Source organism: Dermacentor andersoni, chromosome 6 (genome assembly GCF_023375885.2).
Source record: "Dermacentor andersoni chromosome 6, qqDerAnde1_hic_scaffold, whole genome shotgun sequence".
In the NCBI taxonomy this organism is placed as follows: Eukaryota; Metazoa; Arthropoda; class Arachnida; order Ixodida; family Ixodidae; genus Dermacentor; species Dermacentor andersoni.
In genome coordinates this window covers 91,068,263-91,089,361 of record NC_092819.1, presented here as the reverse complement: position 1 = coordinate 91,089,361, position 21,099 = coordinate 91,068,263, and the positions used below count along the sequence as shown (strand labels likewise).

At 44.9% G+C, this 21,099-nt stretch overlaps 1 protein-coding gene across 2 annotated transcripts in view; it reads right to left on the bottom strand.

The window, feature by feature from the left end:
• Window positions 1-21,099, bottom strand: part of LOC126522559 (ubiquitin carboxyl-terminal hydrolase 15-like) — a 70,191-nt gene that overhangs the window by 23,832 nt on the left and 25,260 nt on the right. For both annotated transcript variants that reach the window (XM_050171327.3, XM_050171328.3), the window contains exons 10-16: window positions 20,561-20,719; window positions 17,096-17,320; window positions 15,182-15,265; window positions 12,929-13,020; window positions 12,734-12,799; window positions 9,681-9,809; window positions 5,986-6,056 (exon numbers count right to left, since the gene is read on the bottom strand). In XM_050171327.3, coding sequence (XP_050027284.2) covers window positions 5,986-6,056; window positions 9,681-9,809; window positions 12,734-12,799; window positions 12,929-13,020; window positions 15,182-15,265; window positions 17,096-17,320; window positions 20,561-20,719 — 826 coding nt within the window. The remainder of the gene's footprint in view (window positions 1-5,985; window positions 6,057-9,680; window positions 9,810-12,733; window positions 12,800-12,928; window positions 13,021-15,181; window positions 15,266-17,095; window positions 17,321-20,560; window positions 20,720-21,099) is intronic.

Here is a 21,099-nt window from a genome sequence, read left to right as displayed (position 1 = left end):
GTGTGCAGGAGCACATCACTTGTTGGTGACGGGTGTACAGTACACTGAATGACCGATTTTCCAGACGCCTAATTTTTTGGACATGCCCAATAATTCGGACGCCTTCGTGGCACTGCACCCCATAGAGTCAATTGTGCCCCTGTCACACGGGCACCCGCGAACTCCATTTAACTCCTTCGCCTTTACATCAACATAGTTGCGCTCCATGTCACATGGCCTCCCTTGTGCCAAGGAAGTTAGATGGAGATTTTGCCGAAGGGAGTTCAGCAATGACCATTACGGCTGGATGGAGTACGCTCGTTCCCAGGTAGCTACAGGTGCGAAGAAAACCACGCTAATAACATCGTCATAACTGGCTCACTTACAAATGTTAGCGTTTTTTTTTGCCTTTGTTTATACACCATGTAAATGGAGTGTTTAAATTGTTTTTAACGACGTAGCGCCTGTACCCTCTACACCGCTGCTTCACCATGCCGTATGGGGAAATGTTCTGTCATTTCGTTTATCAATTTTGTCACTCATCTGGAAGCAGTTGAGCTCACTGCAAACACACACACTATTAAACAGCATGGAATCACAACTCGAAGCGCACCAGTCGAACATGATCCACGCTGCCCACGCACGAAAGCGAGAGCGCAGTGTAGCCAGCATCGCTTTCAACTTCACTATGCTTGGAAAACGAATCTTGCAGTAACATACAGAAAACTTTCTCGCTGTGATTTTTATTAGATTACATACTGCGTTAATGAAAAACTACCTTTAATGGCTACTGTGTAAGTGAGCAGTTGCCCGCAGCAGCAAGTATGCGCAGCAGTGCCGTTTCTGCCCCATGCGGCGCCCGTCGAAAGCTCACATTGGGCCGTGTAGCACAGCCACAACTCCGTTGCTGAAAATCTCCGTTACGGAGTTTCACGTCAACGGAGTTCGCGGGTGCCAGTGTGACAGGTGTATAGGAACGTCTAAAATTTCGGATGCAAAGGGCTTTTGCCATCCAATTTTCCGGACTTTTTGACATGACTGCAGGTTCGAAACGGCATTAATTGAAGCCACCACCACCACCATTCTGATTATCGCGCCGCCTTGAGCTGGCGCTCTCGCACACAGATTTTCTGGCAGCAGTAGCCACACCACTGCAACGCTAAGCCTAGCTACTTCAACATTCGCTACCAAGCTTCTTGCTGTTTGGTGCAGTGTTTTTCACTGAAACAATTCGCTGCTGTTAGCAACAGTGCCGACTTCGCCTTAGTAATCCTCGCCAACGGCTTCGGAGTGCGGAAAGCATGGCGCGTTGCATAATGCTGGTTCCCAAAAGTTAACTTCGCCCCAATACAGCAGTCTTACACGGTGAAGCATACCAAAAGTTCCAAGGGGCAATAGTCGAGGGATGTGGTATGGTTCCTTTAATTATACACGCATGCACCCGCCGTCTCCTATCACAGTATGAGCCCCGATACGCTTAATAACTGACTGCGTTCTTGTAAACGTGTGAATAAATCCTCTGGAACTTCCCACTCATGTGTTAGCTCAGTGCACATGTGCCACTGCATGCGAGTCCTCCATTCAATTAGCTTTTTTTAATTCGAACGTCTTTAATTCGAACAAATTTTTGGGCTCCTTCGAGTTCGAATTACCAAGATTCGACTGTACTATCAATGTCACACTACACATGCAAGCCTTTACAGAAAGCTCTGTTCTGTATGAAGGTGCCCAGAGATTAAATCCTCTCCTCACAAATGTGTGGCACTTCCTTAGCTACATCATCTATTCAAGCTTTATGCCAATGCTTACTAGGGACCGACTTCATCTTCTTCTTGTTTGATCCCCTAATATTTTTCCGGCGTTTGCAAGACTCTGAAATATAACATAGGAAACTACGTGTCCAGCGGAGGACTTTTATTTAAGTTAAACTGTATGCTCTGCCAAGACAGCACTGAGGACTGACAAAGTGCAAGAAGAAGGGGAGAGTGACACGTAATGAGAAGAGGAAAGATTAGATCATAACAAAGAGTTAATTGATTTACTGACTGCATCTGCATTCTAATGCAAGACCCAAGAGATAAGGCAGTGGAGTGTTCCAGAATAATTTTGACCACCTAATGTTCTCTAACAGGCATGGAAACAGAGGGCAATGACGGCCGACTGGTGGCAGCACAAGAAAGGGGGGTCAGCCACAGAAGTGGGCGGACAACGCCAAAGAAGGTTCAAACTCTAATAACATAACGAAGGAGCAGGTGATGTGACAGAAATCGCAGGAAGCTCATTGAATGATGATGACTCCATGCACAAATAGAACACAGCTGACAGATGAAGATACTCAAGAGTCAAACACATGCGAAGAAGTTTATCTGTGGCACAAGCCTTCTGCAAGGCACCCCAGGAGTCAGGTTAGTGCCTTGGGATGAGGCCAGCCTGCATCGTTTTATGTGCCCTCCTTATAATGCACAGAAGGGTGAGTATGACCACTTCCGTGGTGTAAGCCAGAGGGGCATCTCAGCAGCAACGCTATCAGTATCAAATGGTACAGCCTGGTCGCCATATAATATTCAATCACCCTGTGTGAAGATGTACACCCTTGAAATTGACACGCTGTCAATAACGGCTTATGCGACTCCAACACTGGATGAAGGCATGAAAGCTAGTGACTGGTCAGCCAAGGACATAACAGAAGCAAGCTAGAACTACCAAGACTAGAGACAGCTGGTGCCTTATTTTTAATATAGAATAAGCGCAGTGCCTTGTCCAGCATGGTAATGACCACAGACCTTTTAACAAGAATGTGCAAATGTGTTGCCGAAGACAACATCCATGCCTTCTTTTAGCACACAGGCGTTATCAGAGAGATTACACACTGCGTGCTTAACTAAATGCAGCAGCCTAAGCAGCAGCATGTGCAACACATAATCTCGCTGATTATGTCAGTGTGCTGGTAGAGAAGGCATAGATGGCATCTCCAGCCAAGCGCTCGCATATTGTTAACAGAGTTGAGGTCTGTACATGCTCAAGGCTTAAAGGGACACTAAACAGAAATAACTTTAACTGTATTAGATTATCTTTCTAAAAAATACCCAAGAAGCCACTCTTCCTCATGAGAGGAGACTTGATAAGTCATAGATGATGCAAGAACAAAAGACAGGTATCGCTGCCGCCTTGCACCAACTAGCCGTCACATCATGGATTTTGATAGTGTCTGCTCAAAGCCTAGCTCATTTTTATATTGGTAAAGATGGGCTACACCGTATGCTAAAAAAAATTCCAAACTTTAAACTTAGTGAGTCAAGAACTTTTGCAGAACCATGGTGCCTCCCCACCCCCTTAAAAAAAAGAAAGAAAGAAAAAAATTCTTTGTAAGTCCAATCTGACAATGTTTCTGTTAAGTGTCCCTTTGACAACAGTATTATAGAGTGGTGGTGGTCACTCGGCTGCCCATAGGCTCTTTCTGGATCTTTAAAATGCTAACCCACACATAAAATTACATGGCTAATAGGAACGCAGCATACCAACCATGGCTGTCTGAAGACAAAAAAGAGCCACTGGTTGGCATCAATGCGATGTTGACACACAGCGGAACAAAGGCTTTGTGCATGCTAACATTGAAATTCGAACTCCAAGACTGGAAGTGACAGGTGGCACAAAATTCTGATGCTCTGTACACAAAGCGCAGTTACCTTCATTCCCATTTTTAATGCAACAGTATGTACTATAGGAAAGCACAGTGAGCATGTGCATGCTGTAACTATGCACTGGTTGTGAAATCCAGACACACTAGGCTCATGTTGAGCAGAAAAGACAGGGATTTAAAAAAGAAATATAGGTATCTGTAACCTTGGGAGCTGCTACGCATTTAAGCGCAGCATACCATAAGTTTTATACACTGACAGTTGACAGCAATCTCATGGAAAAAAAAAATCAAAAAGCACATTACAGAATGTAGTGTTTGTAAAAGCTGCAATTGATTTCGCAGCCACAACTAGGCACACTGCGCAGCTGACCAAACTACAACGACAGCGTCACTTTATCAGCGAAAACTACTGCAGTTACTCTTTTTAACACAAACTTTGTTTTCAGAAACACTCACTCGAAAATAAAGTGTGCATTAAATTCAAGTATGAAGATAAGACAACATTAGTGAAAAGTCATCATCAGTGGCATTAAAATTTCTGTAATCGAACATGATCCATACATCCATGCAGCTGCAGAAGCTGTGTATAGTGAACTACAGCACTGTGGTACCTTCATGCCTGCATCGAGAGTTCGTTAGGCTACAGTACAGTAGAACCTCATTGATACATTGCTGAAAAAAAAAAAAAAAAAGGAATGTGAGAAAAAGCTACTAACCAGGAAAATGTACAATCCGAAGTAACTAAAAACCTTGACAGACTCAACTATTGTTGACATTTACGTAATGCAAAGCGTCGTGCGGATCATTGCGGCGCAAGACACAAACACGTGTCAAGCTGGTGGTGCTCTGGCGATCCGAGAGGTGTTTTGTTTTCCTATTGCGTGGTGTTCTAAGGTGGAGATGGGAAACCGAAATGAAATCGAGCTCATGGACGACGCTGGATGCCACCGGAGCAAAACGTGATGCCCACGTCGTGCCACCTGCAGCAGGGAACAGTGGCGTGTTTGGATTATTGCCTACTATATGTGTGCAGTGCACTACCAATGGCACTATGCACCACGCGGTGTAAAACAGATAGGTGAAGATTCTTATTGTTATAGGCTTGGCGGCAATAGCTGTGAATGGCGGCATGCGACGACCCTGGTGGCGATTTGCTGGTACCGAAATGAGAAACTGGGCATGCTGCCGTTTTCACGTGAGACGGGCGGCCTATGTACCATTATCGATCGCATGTGAACAAGAAAAGGCCCAAGGCGCATGCGATGTTGCGGCCGGAAAACGTATAAGATCGTAGTCTGCAGCAGGGAACGGCAGCACATTTTGGTTATCGCCTGTTAAAAGCGTGCACTACGCTTCCGATGGCACCACGAACGGTGAAACAGATAGGCGAAGATGCTTATCGCAATAGGATTGGCAGTGATAGCTGTGAATGCCACGTGCAACGACCCTGGAGGAGATTTGCTGGTATACTGAAATTAGAAACAGTGTGTGGTGGCATTTTCACACGAGACGGGCGGGCGAGTATTAGGGTGAAGCTGCCACGGCAGACAGCTAAATACTTTTCTCGATCGCATGCACCTCTCGAATCTTATTGTTTACATGGGGCCTAGCAGCCGGAAAACATATCGTACGATCGCAGTTTGGAGACACACTGAACGATGGTGCCGAAAAATCTTTTGTGGGAACATATAAACCAGGAAAAAATGGGCTGAACTCTACTGGGTAACTTTGTTTTCTCGTTTGAGATTGTTGGCATCGGGAAAACAAACTTAACGGGAACGTATCAATGAGGTTCTACTGTATATTCTAGAGGCTTTAGTTGGTCTTCCATGATCTGCAAGGAGTAAAGAAATATGGTATATCAAATGCCATAGAAGACACCGAAGACGAGATCATCTGGGCTGTTGTTAGTATCAAGGAGGCTACCGAAAGTGACAGTGAGCGACGTCCACTCACTGCAGTTCGGAGGAAACAGATTTTCACCGTTATTCTCTCTTTCACCATGAAAAAATGGTGCGTGAACAACCAAGGGTGTTGTATTCACAATTTCTCGGTGTGTCACCATCAAAGGCATTGCACTTTTTACTTCTGGTCGTAAAATCGAGTGCATGTTACAACTGAAGGTGCATTACAGAATGGAGTATAGTACAGCAGTTGGTTCATCTTCAAAGTAAGCTGAAACAGCGACAAAGAATAAAACCTGCACAACAGGACAAGCACTAGTCCTGTGGCGAGCATTTGCTTCCTTGTTTTTATTCAGTTGTACTGTTCCAGCATACATTGAACAACACGGACCATGAAGCCCATTGCGAGAGTAACAGATGCCTCCTTACTCAGAGCCAGTGGCAATGTGCAAAAAAACTCACCTCCGTTCTGCTCCTCCATACTTTCGCTATCGCACCACTTGTCACCCGGTTTCGGGGGCGTCACGTACCTCCTGGCAAAAAGCGAAGGAGGAGGTGATGGAAAGCAGAGTTTAATTCTGAGGTTTTCATGCACCAGAACCACGATTCTAATTATGAGGCATGCCGTAGCGGGGGACTTCAAATTAATTTTTGACCACCTGGGGTTCCTTAACGTGCAACCAATGCACGGCACATGAGCATTTTTGCATTCTGCCCCCGCCCAAATGCGGCCGCCGTGGCGCGAATCAAACCTGCGACCTCAAGCTCAGCAATTGGGTGATGGGGAAAGGGCGGAAGAAGGTTCGGGGAAGGCAAAATATGGGTGCCAGCATTGGGTCTTACAAAAATTACTAGAAGAAAATTTGACGCCGTAATACTTCAGTTACCATACGAATGATGGGTGGAACATGAATTGGTCCAATCTTCGTGCATGTAGCATAAGACATTCTTGTAGCATTATGTATTCCACTTCATCTTTCTAAATTTCCTAGCAATCATGAAAACAGCAAGTATCTGTACGCACAAGAAATTGTAGCAAATGGCTGCACTTAAAACACAATACATCTTGTTGAAGATGGCCAATTTGTGCAAAGTCAAAAAGTTATGTGAAGCCAAAAGGACAAAGTCTAGGCGAATCTGTACCATCATGCCTATGCTTGCTAATATATTAAATTTAAAAATTTTTTAAAGGAAACTCTACGGGTGCAAGAGTTCACCCTCAGTAACATTTCATAAAAGGCACTTCCGCGAAATGTAAAAATAGAGAACAAATAATTACACAGACCCTATATCTACCTCTATATATACTCTGCATCTCATCTCCATACCATATCATCCAGAGTCTTCACCCAATCAAGCGATTGCTCAATGCTACAAAAATCCTGCATGGAAGTTATCAGTGGGACTTGTTCTTTTCCTGCCTGCTCACTGCTTTAATTTTCTATTGCTACACTCCTTTTTTTTTTTTTCTGTCAAGAGCTTTCTGCAGTGTTACGGGAAAATATTTATAAGGCATCTCAACTACTGGTTGTATGTAGTTCTTACACAATATTTTATCACAAACTTTTTTTACCTAGACACCATGATACCTTCACCTTTGGGGGCAAATTACAAAACGGGTGGGCTGTAACTCCCAATATTACAGCAGAACATTTTTCCATGGGTTTCTGAAACACTTCTGCACACTGTATCTGGTGCTTGTATCCTTTGTATTTGTATCCTTTATATCCTTTGTACTGTATCTCGTATCTGCATCCATTGTTAATTCTGTGGTGTCTGGCTACCCTACTATAGCTCACGTTTCAATATATTTTGCCTCATTTTGTTAGTTCTGTTCCGGTAGAGTGCCTTGCTATGACTAATGTTTCAGTTCTCAGGAGTCTCTTATGTAGTTCCCTATGCTGTGCACACAAAGGCAAAGTCCACCAGCAGCCAGGAGACTGGCAGCTGGTGATGCTCTTGTGGTGCATGAAGTTTCATCACGAGAGCATAGGCCAAAAAGGAAGCCAAAAAAAAAGAGCATAGCAGCACAGCCCATTTCATTATTAAATCAAATTACCGTGGTTATTTGAATCTAACGTGCACTTTTTTCCAATAAAACGGGGCCAAAAAGTGCGTGCACATTAGAATTGAGTATGACCCTAAATCTGTGTTACCATGTCGCCAACAGTATTTCAAGATGGCCGCCTCGTACATGCTTCCAAGCCTAGCTGCCGTAGCTTCCTCCATGTGCTGCAGTAACGTGTGCTTAGATTAGTCCACCGTCTGGGTTTCCGTTTTTTGTGTTTGCTCTATCATCATGGAAGCACCAACTGCAAAGACATGCTGAGTTCATCATGATGCCGCAATTAAAAGGAAAGTGAGTACGTGTGCAGAAAAGGATGGACATCGAGCCACATCACAGGCGTTCAGATTTCCTGAATTCGGGCGGGAAGAAACAGAGTGGGCAGGACAGACGCTGTCCTGTCCACTCCATTTCTTCCCACCCATATTTCCACTTAACGACACTACATGATGCACCAACTGGCCCAACAGCCTACGCTTCTGGAGTTCCTGAAAATTGCATGTGGGACTGGCGGAAACAGGAGGAGAGGCATCCTACCCCGGTAGCTGCTGTGTATGGTGCGACCGATTGCATGGCCCCATCTTGGAAGTGATCTGCTATGGGGACAGAGTCTATGCATCTAAGAGCACCCTGCTGTGTTCGCGTTTAAGCGAGAGGCAGCATGAAGGTCAATTCGCTAGCTCCTGCTACCGTACCTCTTCACTCCAACATTTTGATAGCGAGTTTCTACGGTCATCGAATGACATATGTTCACGTTTGCTTCTGCGTGCATGACACCATGCTTGTTAAATTAGTAAGCAAGTGTTTGCAAGTTTATACGGCTGATAGAAGTACTGCCCTTACTTCATATAGTTGTCTAATTTGCTATCGCAATCGATGCTTCGCCTTTTGGGCGAAACTGACTTCTTTATTCCTCACACCTTTAGTGCATTGGGAGTAAACCTGCTTTTCCAAACGAGAGTAAGCAGTATTTCTGTATGAAAGCATGAGGTGCACGTTTTTTTGTCACGAAAAAAGTACGCGTTACAATCGAGGGCGCGTTTGAATTGAGTAAATACGGTATGCATTTAAACGTGCCATAGCTGAGCAACAACATTTGCCAGGCACCTATGCCAAAGTGAAATCAAGCAATATTTACAAGAGTAACAGCACCAGTTAGCAAGGCTCTTTCTAGTGCAAGCCTTGCTACTCTGTGGCGCAAGCCTTCTGCAAGACACACCAGGAGTGAGGTTAGCCTTGGGATGAGGCCGGCCTGAGTCGTTTCATATGCCCTCCTTATAATTGCACGGAAGGGAATGCATGACCACTTCCATACAGTAAGCTAGAGGGGTGCTAGCAACAACAGGGCTGGTCCTGATGGCAATTGGACCATCCATTCAGAACACAATATGCAAGAATATACAAACTTGATTGACATACAGCTACTATCATCTGCACAACACACATACTTTTAAGTGCTGGTCAGGAGTATTACACTGGACACAGGCAGACTTGTCAAATTCGCCACTTTGCCACAGGTGATAGAATCACAGGGCTTCTGATTTCGCTCAAAATGCCAACATGGCATAACCTGCGTTTCGAGAACATCTCAGAAATATGCAAGCCAATTGCTGGTTATAGAAGGCAAGCTGGTCCATTTTACTTTTGTGCCATGCCAGCTACATGGAGCTGCATTGAAAAGCAAAGAGGCATTCGGGTTGTGAAAACCATTCGGTGCACCAGTTCTTGCTTTTGCTCTGTAATCAATGATGCAATAGAGCAAAACCTCATCAATTTTACGATCACTAGTTGAGAAAATCAAATAATTTGGACTAGCTTTCCAGATCCAGCAGATGTAGGCGTCGTTCTGTGGCACGAAACCCTTATTAATTCGGTGATACATGGCCACGCAGCAGTTGACTTGGACAAGCCTCAGAGCATGGCATTTGATTTCATGTTATCACTGCTTGATAAATGCTATCACTGCTCGCAAAGTAGTCGCAGGAACTCTTTTTGCCTTTCTCTTTCCCTCAACCTGCTTTTTTGCACTGAGTGCAAGCAGGATTCACATAGGACAGCTGGGCCAAAAAAACAAAGGGTCATCAGCACTTACACAAGGCACTTGAGGATGCGCTCGTAGAGCATGTCGTAGGTGCAGTCCTTGGCAGGCACAGACACGAAGAACGGGTAGCTGAACAGGTGGCAGCTTGGCACTGCTCGGCTGTTGGTATCGCACTGTGAGCTGGAACCACCACAGCAGACACCAGCGGATGCAATCGAATGTAGTTGCATTAAGACAACAGAGAATTAAAAAAACTTGCAAGAAACCAGCACAGAAAACGTTATGTCTAATCTAATATAGTGTCGTGTTTTGTTTTCTCACTTAAGTTCTGTACCTCCATCGCTTTGCACAACACCTTTAATTATGACAGGGAATAAAAAGACCGGGCGAAACTTTTGCAACATATTTCACCAAATGTAACCGAATGAAGATCCATTAATACAATGACTTGAATAAAAGGCTTAGAAAAAGAAATATTCACAGCACTTTGTTTATAACAGCTCTCTTTATAAGGCCCTCCTTAAAAATGAACAGTCAATAGCAAAAGTTACCGCACCACAGGAGCCCGTACCAAACTGCCCCTTTTCGCCACCGCAGCAGTGCAACACCTGCAGTCGACAGCTGTGCTAGGCCGGAAGCGGGCCCTTGTTTTTTGCAGTCGTGTAAATTTTCTAGCACTGTGCATAGTTTTCCTACTTCCTCATTCTCATGTGAAGCACAGTGGCATGCAATATGATCATCCCAGCTCGGGGGCACACAGCCGGTATCGGCAATATCAGCTCCAATGATACTGTTCGCAACACAGAAGCACGTTTCCACAGGTGAGAAAACTAGAGAAGCCTTGCACCAAGCAAGAATATTGACAAGCCGGCGAACAACAAAAGGACATTTCCAGCCTAGCACTGCTCTTGGCAGTTGCTGACACAACGGAAGTGTCGTGGAGAGGCAGTTTGGCATGCGCTTGTGTGATCCGTAACCTTTTTCGATCGACGGTAAATCCTCATAGGACTTGGCATTGGAATAGCGAAGTATGTGCGCTAAAATAAACCTCTGTATTTCATGCTGACAATGACGCCCATGTTTCACAGCTTGCGCTGACCCTGCTATGCGCCTGCTCGTTGGGACCACGTGAGAATGTATGCGCATGTGTGATGACTGCTGCCTTTTAAGATGCAGACTACAGATCACCAGGCCATGCTTTCCCATCGTCATCTATTTTTACAACTTCTTTTGCAGGCGAACCCACCATTATCTTCACAATATCCTGTAGACCTAAATTTTTCGGCTTACCAGGAAAGCTTATTATTCTTAGCATTATTATTATTATTCTAAGCATTATTCCATTCTTAAACACCCTGAGAACATCTACGGCCGCTGAATTGAAGTTTCATTTTTGCAAAAACATCAAGCAATCGTTGACCAGCATGAGGGTGCTAAGGCTAGTAATGAAGCCCTGCAGCAGAGGACTGCCTCCCTGACACATTCATAGCACCACCTCTGCCAGTTTTCCAACAGGCATTGCTGCAGGAAAGTAGCCAATGCCCACTACAAGCACGTGGCCTGCATTACTTGTTCATGCCATGACCTATGTTTTTCGATTGCTGAGAATCATCCAGGATTTTAAAACTGTTCTGCAAATGAGTTAAAGGACCTGCATGATAGTTACCTCAAATCTCCTTAGTTTCTGCCAAAAACATATTAAGGCGACTAATGAGCCTTCGATGGCTCATGGGTCGACAAATCCGTTGTCTAGCGTGATAGCACCAAAATTCAAGCAAACGAACTTCGAGATATGGGCGAACCAGCCATATCTCCAAAGAGGATTCCAATTGACAGTGTGAAGGCTGAGAGTTGAACCTACTTCTTCTGGTGTTAAGGCAAAGTTAATCATGATAGAGTTAATTAAAGCACTCGAACCCACAAACTCTGGTGGGAGAAAAGTACAGTGGAGTTTCGTTGATACGATTCTGAATATATTTTTTTTAATACTAATATGCTTTTTTTTTTCTTTTCTCAGCCAACGTCTCATAGGAGCCATATATTTTCATACAGTTACTGCAATTGAGTTTGTACGTAAAATGAGATAATACGACTGCAGAAGTGGGGTTTTAGCGGTATTTTTAAACCTCACAGCTTTATATTCCAGTGTACTAGCTTAAATACTATTCTAACGACTCAAGAATAACGTGTTAAGCCCCAGCCCCACTGGAGGAGAAACGTTTGCGGTGCGCCACCAGCAGTAAAATGCTGCTGTGACAGTGTGGTCACATTGACTGGCAGCACAACACTGATCAGTTGACTGAGGAAACAGTGGCTTCCTTTTTAACTCCCAAAATAACTTTTACAGACAATGAAATAAATAAAGTTCGGCGCAAACTGACAAGCTATTTCATAACTGCTGGATAAAAGTGTGTTGGCTGGGGTTTGCGTGGCGTTGAGTGATGCTGTTCCGCATAACTTCCGTATAACGTGTTATGCAGAGCACTGTCAATAGACACCAAGCGGACCTTTGCTATTGAGTTATTCACTGAGTACCAATATTTCCATATTTTTTAGAGCTTGCTTTGGCTAACATGATTTTCGTATCATACATTATTCTCTGGTTCCGTATAGATCATATCAACGAGATTCCACTGTAATAGGAAGTAACAACGCATTCGAATGAAAATGTCACTTAATGTGCAGTCGGCGTCACCCTTGTGTACAGCATGGGAACGGCGGCCTCCATGGTTCTCAGGAGCCAGCCAGCGGCGTCTAACGGTTGTTGCTTGGCCTAAACATGCCCAGCAGCTCCCGTTATGTGTCAGGCCCACCAGCGAGCATTAGATGTCGCTGGCTGCATCAGGAGCACCCTGGAGGCCGCCGTTCCCGTGCTCTACACAAGGGTGACGCCGACTGTAATGAATGTTTTGCGAGCGCACAGGCTTTCACCTTCAGCCTGTTTAGCATATGCTAAGGTGACAGCCAACATTCTTTTTTAAAGTCAGTACTGCCTTCTCACAATTTCTTCCCTTCCTATTATAAATTTTTCTAAAACAACTTCTGTGCACGAAGGAGTTACCAAGACAAAGAAATAAGAGAAACAAGAGGAACTGCTCACCCACCTTTTTTCCCGCATATAGACTGGCAAAAACAATGTGGAGTTATCCAATGGCTGCGGCATCTCATACCTGCCCATAAGAATGAAAAAAAAAGAAGAGAGAGAAAGGAGGACAATAATATTATGCCAACCATGATGACAAGGCAGGCATGACAAATTCTGTCACAAATTAGTCAGACGATGAAAGGTGGGCACTCACACAAACACGTCACTCCGTTCGAGAGTGTCCACCTGATCTGAGTGTGTCAGCACCCTGAGAAACCGGTGTTTGTGAACTTCAGTCACCACAAGCTGCAATGCATGAAAGCATGTGACATCTGTAGATACATACAGACCCGAAAGCATGGAAGAGAGTAAAACAGTGCAGCAATGCCAGACCATGGCACCAATGGCTTGGGCCAATGTTCCATCTCCAGAAAAGTATGAAAACGCATCTGGATTTTATTGGAGCAGCAACTACTGTATAGTAATGCCAGGTCCATCTGTTCTTTTAGTTGAAACGTTTGTATTATCTTGGGTAACAAGTCGAAAAAATCCCTGCAATGCTTCATTTAGCCAAAGCCATTATCTTTTAATGAAGCAAGAGACTGGTCTCGTGAAATTCCTTGGTTGCAGGTGGCAATTTCATATCTACAGAAGTTTTACTTTTCCATTTCGTACCATTTTATCTCAGTGTGTAGGGCGATTCTCAGATTTTTTTTACAGCAATCAGTACTTGGCAGAAGGCAGGGAGCCAAGATAAGCAGAGTGGCTAATGGTCCTTGTGGCGCACGCCGTCTGCAAGGCACTGCTTTTGAGCACGTGCAGAGCCTTGGGATGAGGCTGGCCTGAATCGTTTGATGTACCCTCCTTGAACATCACAGAAGCAATTGCAAGATGCTTCCATGCGGTAAGGCAGAGGGCGTCTTAAGCTTGCCGAGTCGCCATTCCAAAAATGATGTGAACTTTGACGAAATGGACCAAGGCTCTTCCATCACACGCCAGTTGCAAAACTTCCCTAAGGCCTCGTGTTTCAGAACACTCTTTGAGCTCGACAACAAATGATCTCGGTACACAATGTTAAATTGTGCGGTTTAATGTCTCGAAGTTTCACACGGGAGGGACTATGAAGGATGCTGCAGTGGGGGAGGGGGCTCTAAATTATTTTTTTATCATCTGTGGCTCCTTAATATGCATGCAAAAGGACGGTACATGTGCCTGTTTGCATTCCATCCCCATCAGAATACGGCCACCACAACAGGGAAAGGAACCGGTGGCTTCGCACTCAGCAGTACAGCACCATTGCCACTAAGCCACTGCGGTATGTTGGCGAGCAATGTAAAAGCAAATCCAGACGAACAGATTTTTCAATCATTTCATTTTTTATTTGAAGTGGCCATTTTAAGAACCTGTTAATGCCTTTCATAACGACAATGAATTCCATCCTATCAATCACAGGTGAGGCAACAATCACCCCCTCCCCCCCTTCCCTCACAAGCATGCCTGGAGTTAAAGCACAGCATCAGAACTGGCATGACTGAGAAACTCTGAAGAAGCACGCCACCAGCTAAATTTAGCTCGAGGGTGACAAACAAAATGGCTGTCCATGAAGAGGCAGGAACAATTTTCAAGTTCACATATTATATAAAAAAAAAAAACATAAGCAACATCCTGACAGCTAGCAATGATACTATTATGACAAAGGCACCTTACTCTCCTGAAAAAGGGCACTGAGAAAGAAGGTAGATAAAAGTCGGCACACGATTCTATTGACATAATTCAAAACATCCACAGTTTTCAACAAAAATGCCTCCCTTCCTCGGAAGCATCAACCACAGACTGCAGAAGAGTCTGCTCGTAGGAACTACACTATGTGTGTGCTGACATTGGTCAAAGGTGTCCCTCTTTGTACTTTTCTCTGCGCATTCCTTCAGCTAAATAAACTGTGCACAAACATGAAAGCTACTTGTGACAGTCAACTTGACACAGCAGGGCGGCTTTCGTGCTGAGTTCCAAAACGCTGACTCTGAGCATACTCGAAATAGCGAACTAAGTGAACCAGAATGGAGACTGCCAGAGCATCCGGAACATTTGAGTGTGGTTGCAGGCAGCAAAAACATTACAGGAACACAAAGCACTCATGTTCTGCTGTTCCAGACCCATTGTCAAGTTCACACTGCCTGTAACCATGCCTGTAAACATGGTCAAGTGTGCATGCAGTTAGTCGCATCTTTGCAGATACGTATGTGGTCAGGTTCACTGCGTGCACAGGGTGCAGAGAGCAACATGTCCTTTAAATCCCCCCCCCCCTTTTTCTTTCATACAGTTACACCAGGTTCAACTTATTTAAAAAAAAAGATAAACGGTTGGGTGTTGCAAATGCCTTTTGTTTTAAGTTATGGTGGGATCAGCAGTTCTAATCAAGCAAGACTGGTAGCTGAAAGAGCGCACAGTAGTAGTCGTCGCTACTGACCCTGTCGGCTGGGATGTCCATCAACCGAGATATGGAGTTGCACACATCCTGGATGGTGCTCATTTTTGAAACAGTCACCTTTATCTGCAAAGGGATCAAAGCCAGGTCAGGAGTGAAATTAATTCCTGGAACAAGAAAATGAATTCAACCCACCACACTAAAATCATTTTTAACGATAATACAGTGGAATCTCGTTAATTTGAACTGATGCTGTGGTCCTATCATAATTATGTGTACAGTAAAACCTAATTAATTAGGCCCCCATTAATTAAGAAATTTGGTTAATTTGGTCGCGCCATCTGGTACCATCAAACTTGTACATAAACCTATAGCACGAAACTCGTTAATTCGGACATAGATGATCATACTTCGGCTAATTCGGACAGTTCCCGGTGCTCAGACGCATATGAGGCAGATAAGATCGGGTGGCGCTAGGGGGAGTCCAAATCGCAACGCAAGCGACGGCGTCTCTGAGCAAATCATATTTCATGCGCATTTCATGAGCACCACAAATCAACAAGAGTGCACCAAGGCCTAAGGCGGTCCCCGGCGTTCCTGTTGCTTTGTGGTGCTCGTGTAAACTTGCACATTTATATCTGGTTGCGAACGAGTGCGCGAGGTTATATATTCATACATTTTTGTAATAAACGCCAGTTGGAAGTCGGCCCTTGTCCTTGTTGCCTCTCTTGTGCTCTGCGTCCCCTTTTGCGCTGGTTACATCATGGAATACTAACTAGCCCACTCTCACACCTTGCTTTAGTTTAAATGCTGAGCTGCGAGCTAACACAAGCACAGTCACCAACAGATAATTCAGACTCAATAGGGACCGTCGAAGCACCCGATCGAGTGAAAAATACCGGATTAGCCAGGAAATTAGTGACGTGCTAGTCACGCGAAATATCACGAAACTGAAAGTACCTTTGAAAGTAATCATTTCAGAATATGGCCCAAGTTTGTCAACGCATTACTATGTGCACATACACTTGCCCTTGGCCTACATTGCCTGTACTCACGCTTTTCTAGCAATGCCTTTTATGTTACTTTTCCTTTTACGTTTTTCGCGCTTCCTCAGTGGCGAGAGCGACAGTCCACCTCCATTATTAACGGAATCAGCTGGCCATGAAATGTGGCTGGTAAGAGCAGAAGGAAACTCGCACACCAAATCACACAAATCGCGAATGCAGCCTTTACAGACATTAAAAAAATTCATAGTAGCGGTGGCCTTTACAACTTAGTGGCTTGTACATATTGTACTGCAGTTTGGGCACGATTGACGAGTACTAGATCGACTAGGCTTCAATAACTTCGGTTTCGAGGAGATGCGAGCGAAATGGCTGAAGATGTATCAAAATGAAAATATAGCTATTTCTGCTTAACTTGGCGGCCAAATTAGAACACAGTAGTGCAAACGTAGTCTGAATTATCACACCAATCGCAGTAAGCTGTCCAAAATTTTGGTTGTCCTTATACCTCAAATCTATGGAGCCTGTGGTAGTGCCACGGAGCTATCCAAATAATCAAGCATCTCTGAATAATCGGGGTCTCAACAATCTGTCAGCGACTGTACTTGCTCTGCTGTAACCAATAATTATCTCAGATCTGGCATATTCAGTTTCATTTAAGCAGTACAATATACTCATTAAAGTAAAGCATGGCCAAGATTTACTTGTTATATCTGTGCTCGTTACAATGAGGTTCATCTGCATTACGGATTACTAGATGCAACAAAGAAAATCTACAATTTGGTTGACAATGCTTTATTAAAAAGATGATGAATGGCATTCCTTTTGCTTGCATCAAGCTACTGAAGACTATGCAAAGGAAACATCTGCATAAAAGGAGCTGTGCTACGGAATGCAACCTCTATGCCAAATATGCCAAAAACCTTCCGGCTCCCACCAGAAGATCCCCTACCTTGATAGGTTTTTCAAAGGGGTCTGCCCGAATGAGGATGAGCTCAAGCGGCTTCTCCTTCTTGTAAGGCAGGGGCAAGGACAGATAGCAGAAGGGGTCAAACGTCACCGACAGCTTGTGGCAGTCTGGGCACACCAGCGTAGACTTGAGCAGCCCGTGAAAGATGTCCACGATTATAGAGTTGTTGCGCATCAGGTAGTTCTGCCACGCCTCATGCGCCACCACCTAAGGACAAAGTGCGAAAGAAGGACAGGCGCAAAAGCATTCAGGACTCGTCCTAACCAAGCAGCACAGCCACCACTTCACCAAGGTGAGGCTTTCCTTAAAGGGCCCCTAGCCAGGTCTGGCTATTTTGTGCTGACAAGCGTCGTGCATACAACGCACGGTAACAAACGTGCCTGCTAAGTAATACAGTGAAACCTTGTTAAACCGAGCTCGCAAAAAGTAGGTACTAAACAGTAGTACTGCTTAACTGAAATAGCATAAGATCGCCCACTTGCCTGTCAAAAACAGAACTCAGAGAGAGTGTGAAGAAAGGGCAAAAACATGCAGTAGTTATTCACTTCACACGACAAAAGTGTTATTTTTGTTTGATGCTGCGGTGGCCTAGCAGGGACGACAGCGGCCTCAAACTTACTGAAGCTGCAAGCCAGCTATTCAGCCAGCCCCCTCTTCTCAGCAAACACTCGCATGGCAGATTCCTCGTTGGCATTGCAAATCCTCCGTGCACAGACGCGGTAGTACTGCAGAAATTGCAGGGCACCTTTTTCATTGCATGTTGCTGTTCTCGTCACGACAATTGCATTCACGAGACTGACGTAACTCGCATCTTCTGCCACTGTCGGGCCTGAATCGCCGTGCTGTCGCATTCCGTATCGTCCTCATCACTTGTCGTTAGGTGACACTTTGGCAACAACAGAGGCAACGAAAGCAAAAAGTCGTACCTTCAGCTGACATCTCTTTACGGTCGCAGCAGCGCCGCCGAGCAACTTTTTCGCATTCCAAACGCCACGCACGTAGTCAACGGTATATCCCTGTCGCGTGCCAGCGCCAACTTCGTGCCACGTTCAATAGCACGAGCTATGTCCAATTTTTCTTCTATGCTGAGCACCCGGTGTTTCTCGTCCGAGCTTCGGCATGATGCGAGTCCTAGCTTGCACGACGCCACAACACTCTCGGGCACGGCACCGAAATGATGATGTGGCTTCACACGCAAAACCCACAGGGCGCTTGGAAGCCGTTGTTCCAATCTCCGAGGCTTGTTCTGCCGGGCCACCCGTTGGGAACAACGAACCGCCATGATTGCGTGACGAAAAGTGGAAACACTATGTGTTAACCGATACGTACGCAATAAGCTGGTACGGTTTTTCCGGATAAACACATTATGTTAAATGGTCGCCGAGTCAGGGATTTGACTTTATTACTGTCAAAGCGAAACTACTGTTTAGTGGGTACAGTTTAATGAGGCTTTACTGCACACATTGCTATGTGCTGCAGAAAGAGCTGAAATTTCAAACCGAAAGCCACTAGCCGTTCTCCTGGGTGCCGCACCCCCTGCCGGAAAGTCAGCTTCAATCGCACAAGTGCGCCTATGTAGATCACAGTGCTGTGATGTCGTTCGTAGTGACACATGACTGACAATTATTGAAGGCACCATCTGTTGTTTGTGTAATCTGTTGCTTCAATAGACAAATTAAAGTTTAGAGAAATAATAAAGCACACAAACCGAATGTCTGCGTGTTCTTGTTTTCACACCACAGCAAGAGAGGTGCACTTCCATTTTGTCTGCATGTTCCTGCATCGTGCAGTCATGTTCTAGCACACAATCATGCTCTATGAACCGCTTGTGTCTGCCCCAGGATTCACGTAGCACTCACCTATACCGCTAGTTAAGTATTCTCATGCACAGCGCGCAAGATCGTATGCTGCGCGAAAGAAGACAAACGCAACAGCTTGCGCATGACGTTGTCAGTGCTAGTGCGCCGCACAGCAAGAAAGCGAGGGGAGAAAAAAAGGAAATGAAGGTGGGGCCCGTGACATATACGTCACGTGATCCTCGACTTCTGGTATGAGCGAACGCAGGGAAGGAATTTCACTTGTGGAGGCTAGATGGGGCAAGTGGAGAGAGTATCTCTCAGTTGCCTCCTGAAATCATGGGTTCGTGGCACTGAAATATTTCTATCTCAGCTATTAATGAACCAATATGAAAAATTCTTGCAGCAGCCTTAGAGGGCACGTAAGAACTTTCAGCATATAACAGAAATTTACTAGGTGGCCTGGTGAGGGGCCCTTTAAGAATGGCCAAAATTTCGTATTTTACTTCAAAGTTCAAATTAGCATTGCTAAAGCGGATGTTTTTGTTTTAAAATCTTCAGAACTATTATTACAGTCTATGCTGGTTACAACAGACCCACGTACAACAGACTTTAACATAATGGACCATATTTCAGCCTTAGTTTGTTCTACCTATTTTATTAATGCAACGAAGTTCACTTTTAATGGACTGCGCTACAATGAACTATCGGCTGCAGCTGACGAAATTGGCGTCAATTTTTTTCAAGATCGGCTGTTTAACACATACTTTTGCCCTGTCGACACGGGCTGACAAATGATTTGCGAGGGTCAGCCTGCAGCTCAATATCGCGCGCATGAGGGAGGAAGGCGGGCGGAAACGCAGTCTTTTGCAGAGTGCAAGGGGGAGGAGAGAGGGGGTTCTACTCTGCTTACGGCGTGGCTGCCGTATCTTGAAAGCGATCTGCAATGTGGACAAAGTGCTCATCCGCGCAGCCGCCGTATATTGAAAGCGATCTGAGATGTGGACAAAGTGCGCACTCATGTGGGCACCGTATCTTCAAAGCAATCTGGGATGTGGACAAAGTGCACCCAGAGCTGGTAGCTTCATATGTGTTGTGCTTTCGACGTTTAGTTCACATTGAAACTATATATAGCACAAAGATGAGCTCGCTCGTTGCTGCGGCCGCACTTATCTTGCTTAATTTGCTATTGCAATCAATGCTTCGCCTTTCGGGTGAAACTGTTTGTTCGTTTTTTTTACTTTGGAAGTTCATCACTCACCCTTTGCAATAAAGTTGTTAGACATCGCGACGAAAGTTTCAGAAATGGGGCGTTTCGAATATTGCGGACTTCAGATCAGGGTCCGTTGTAACGAGAGTTGACTGTATTCTAAACTATACACACGACCCTTGCGGTAATGTCTGCCTTAGTACATTTGTTGAGTTAAGTACAATGATAAGCTTTTCCAGGCAAGTATTACAGACTTGCAGCTAAAGCTCCAACGTTCACAACCCAGACTTTATTTTTTATTCTGAATGCTGAAGTTCGCACACATTGGTTTTTCATGCCTTAGAGACTGGCCCCTCTTATGATGCACTACTTCAAAGAAATCCAACACAAATGACGCATGGCTTTCAGAATTTGGTTGTGCCAAGCATTCACATAACACACCTCGTCAGGCCGTCCATCATTGTCCTTGAGCTCGATGTAAGGTTTGTTGATGACCCTGTTGAGGTCTTCATGAAGGCCATCCAGAAGAAAGGCCATCAGCTCCTGGCAGTCCTGCTGCTGGAAGCCAGAGAACTGTGGTGCGAACCGGCCCACCGCCATCTGCAAGATGTGCCCCTATCCACTCAAAAACCTGTGCATATGATCGCTCTTCGCTTATTTTAAGATACTGTCATCATCATCCCATTTTATGTCCAAGGCAGGATGGAACTCCCTCTCAACAATTTCTAATTACCCTTGTCTTGCACGAAATGGCTCCATCCGACACCTGCAAATTTCACAATTTCACCATACCACCTCCTCTGCCATCCTCTCTTGTCCTTCCCTTCTCTTGACTTGAAACACGATTGAGAGCGCTACAATTTGATAGTGCATGAGCGTCGTCACATATTTTGAAAAATATACACATTTTGCAGGAAGAAAGCACCATACAGAAGGTACGCTGCCACAAGAAGGTGGACCAAGCATTTCTGCACCCCCTG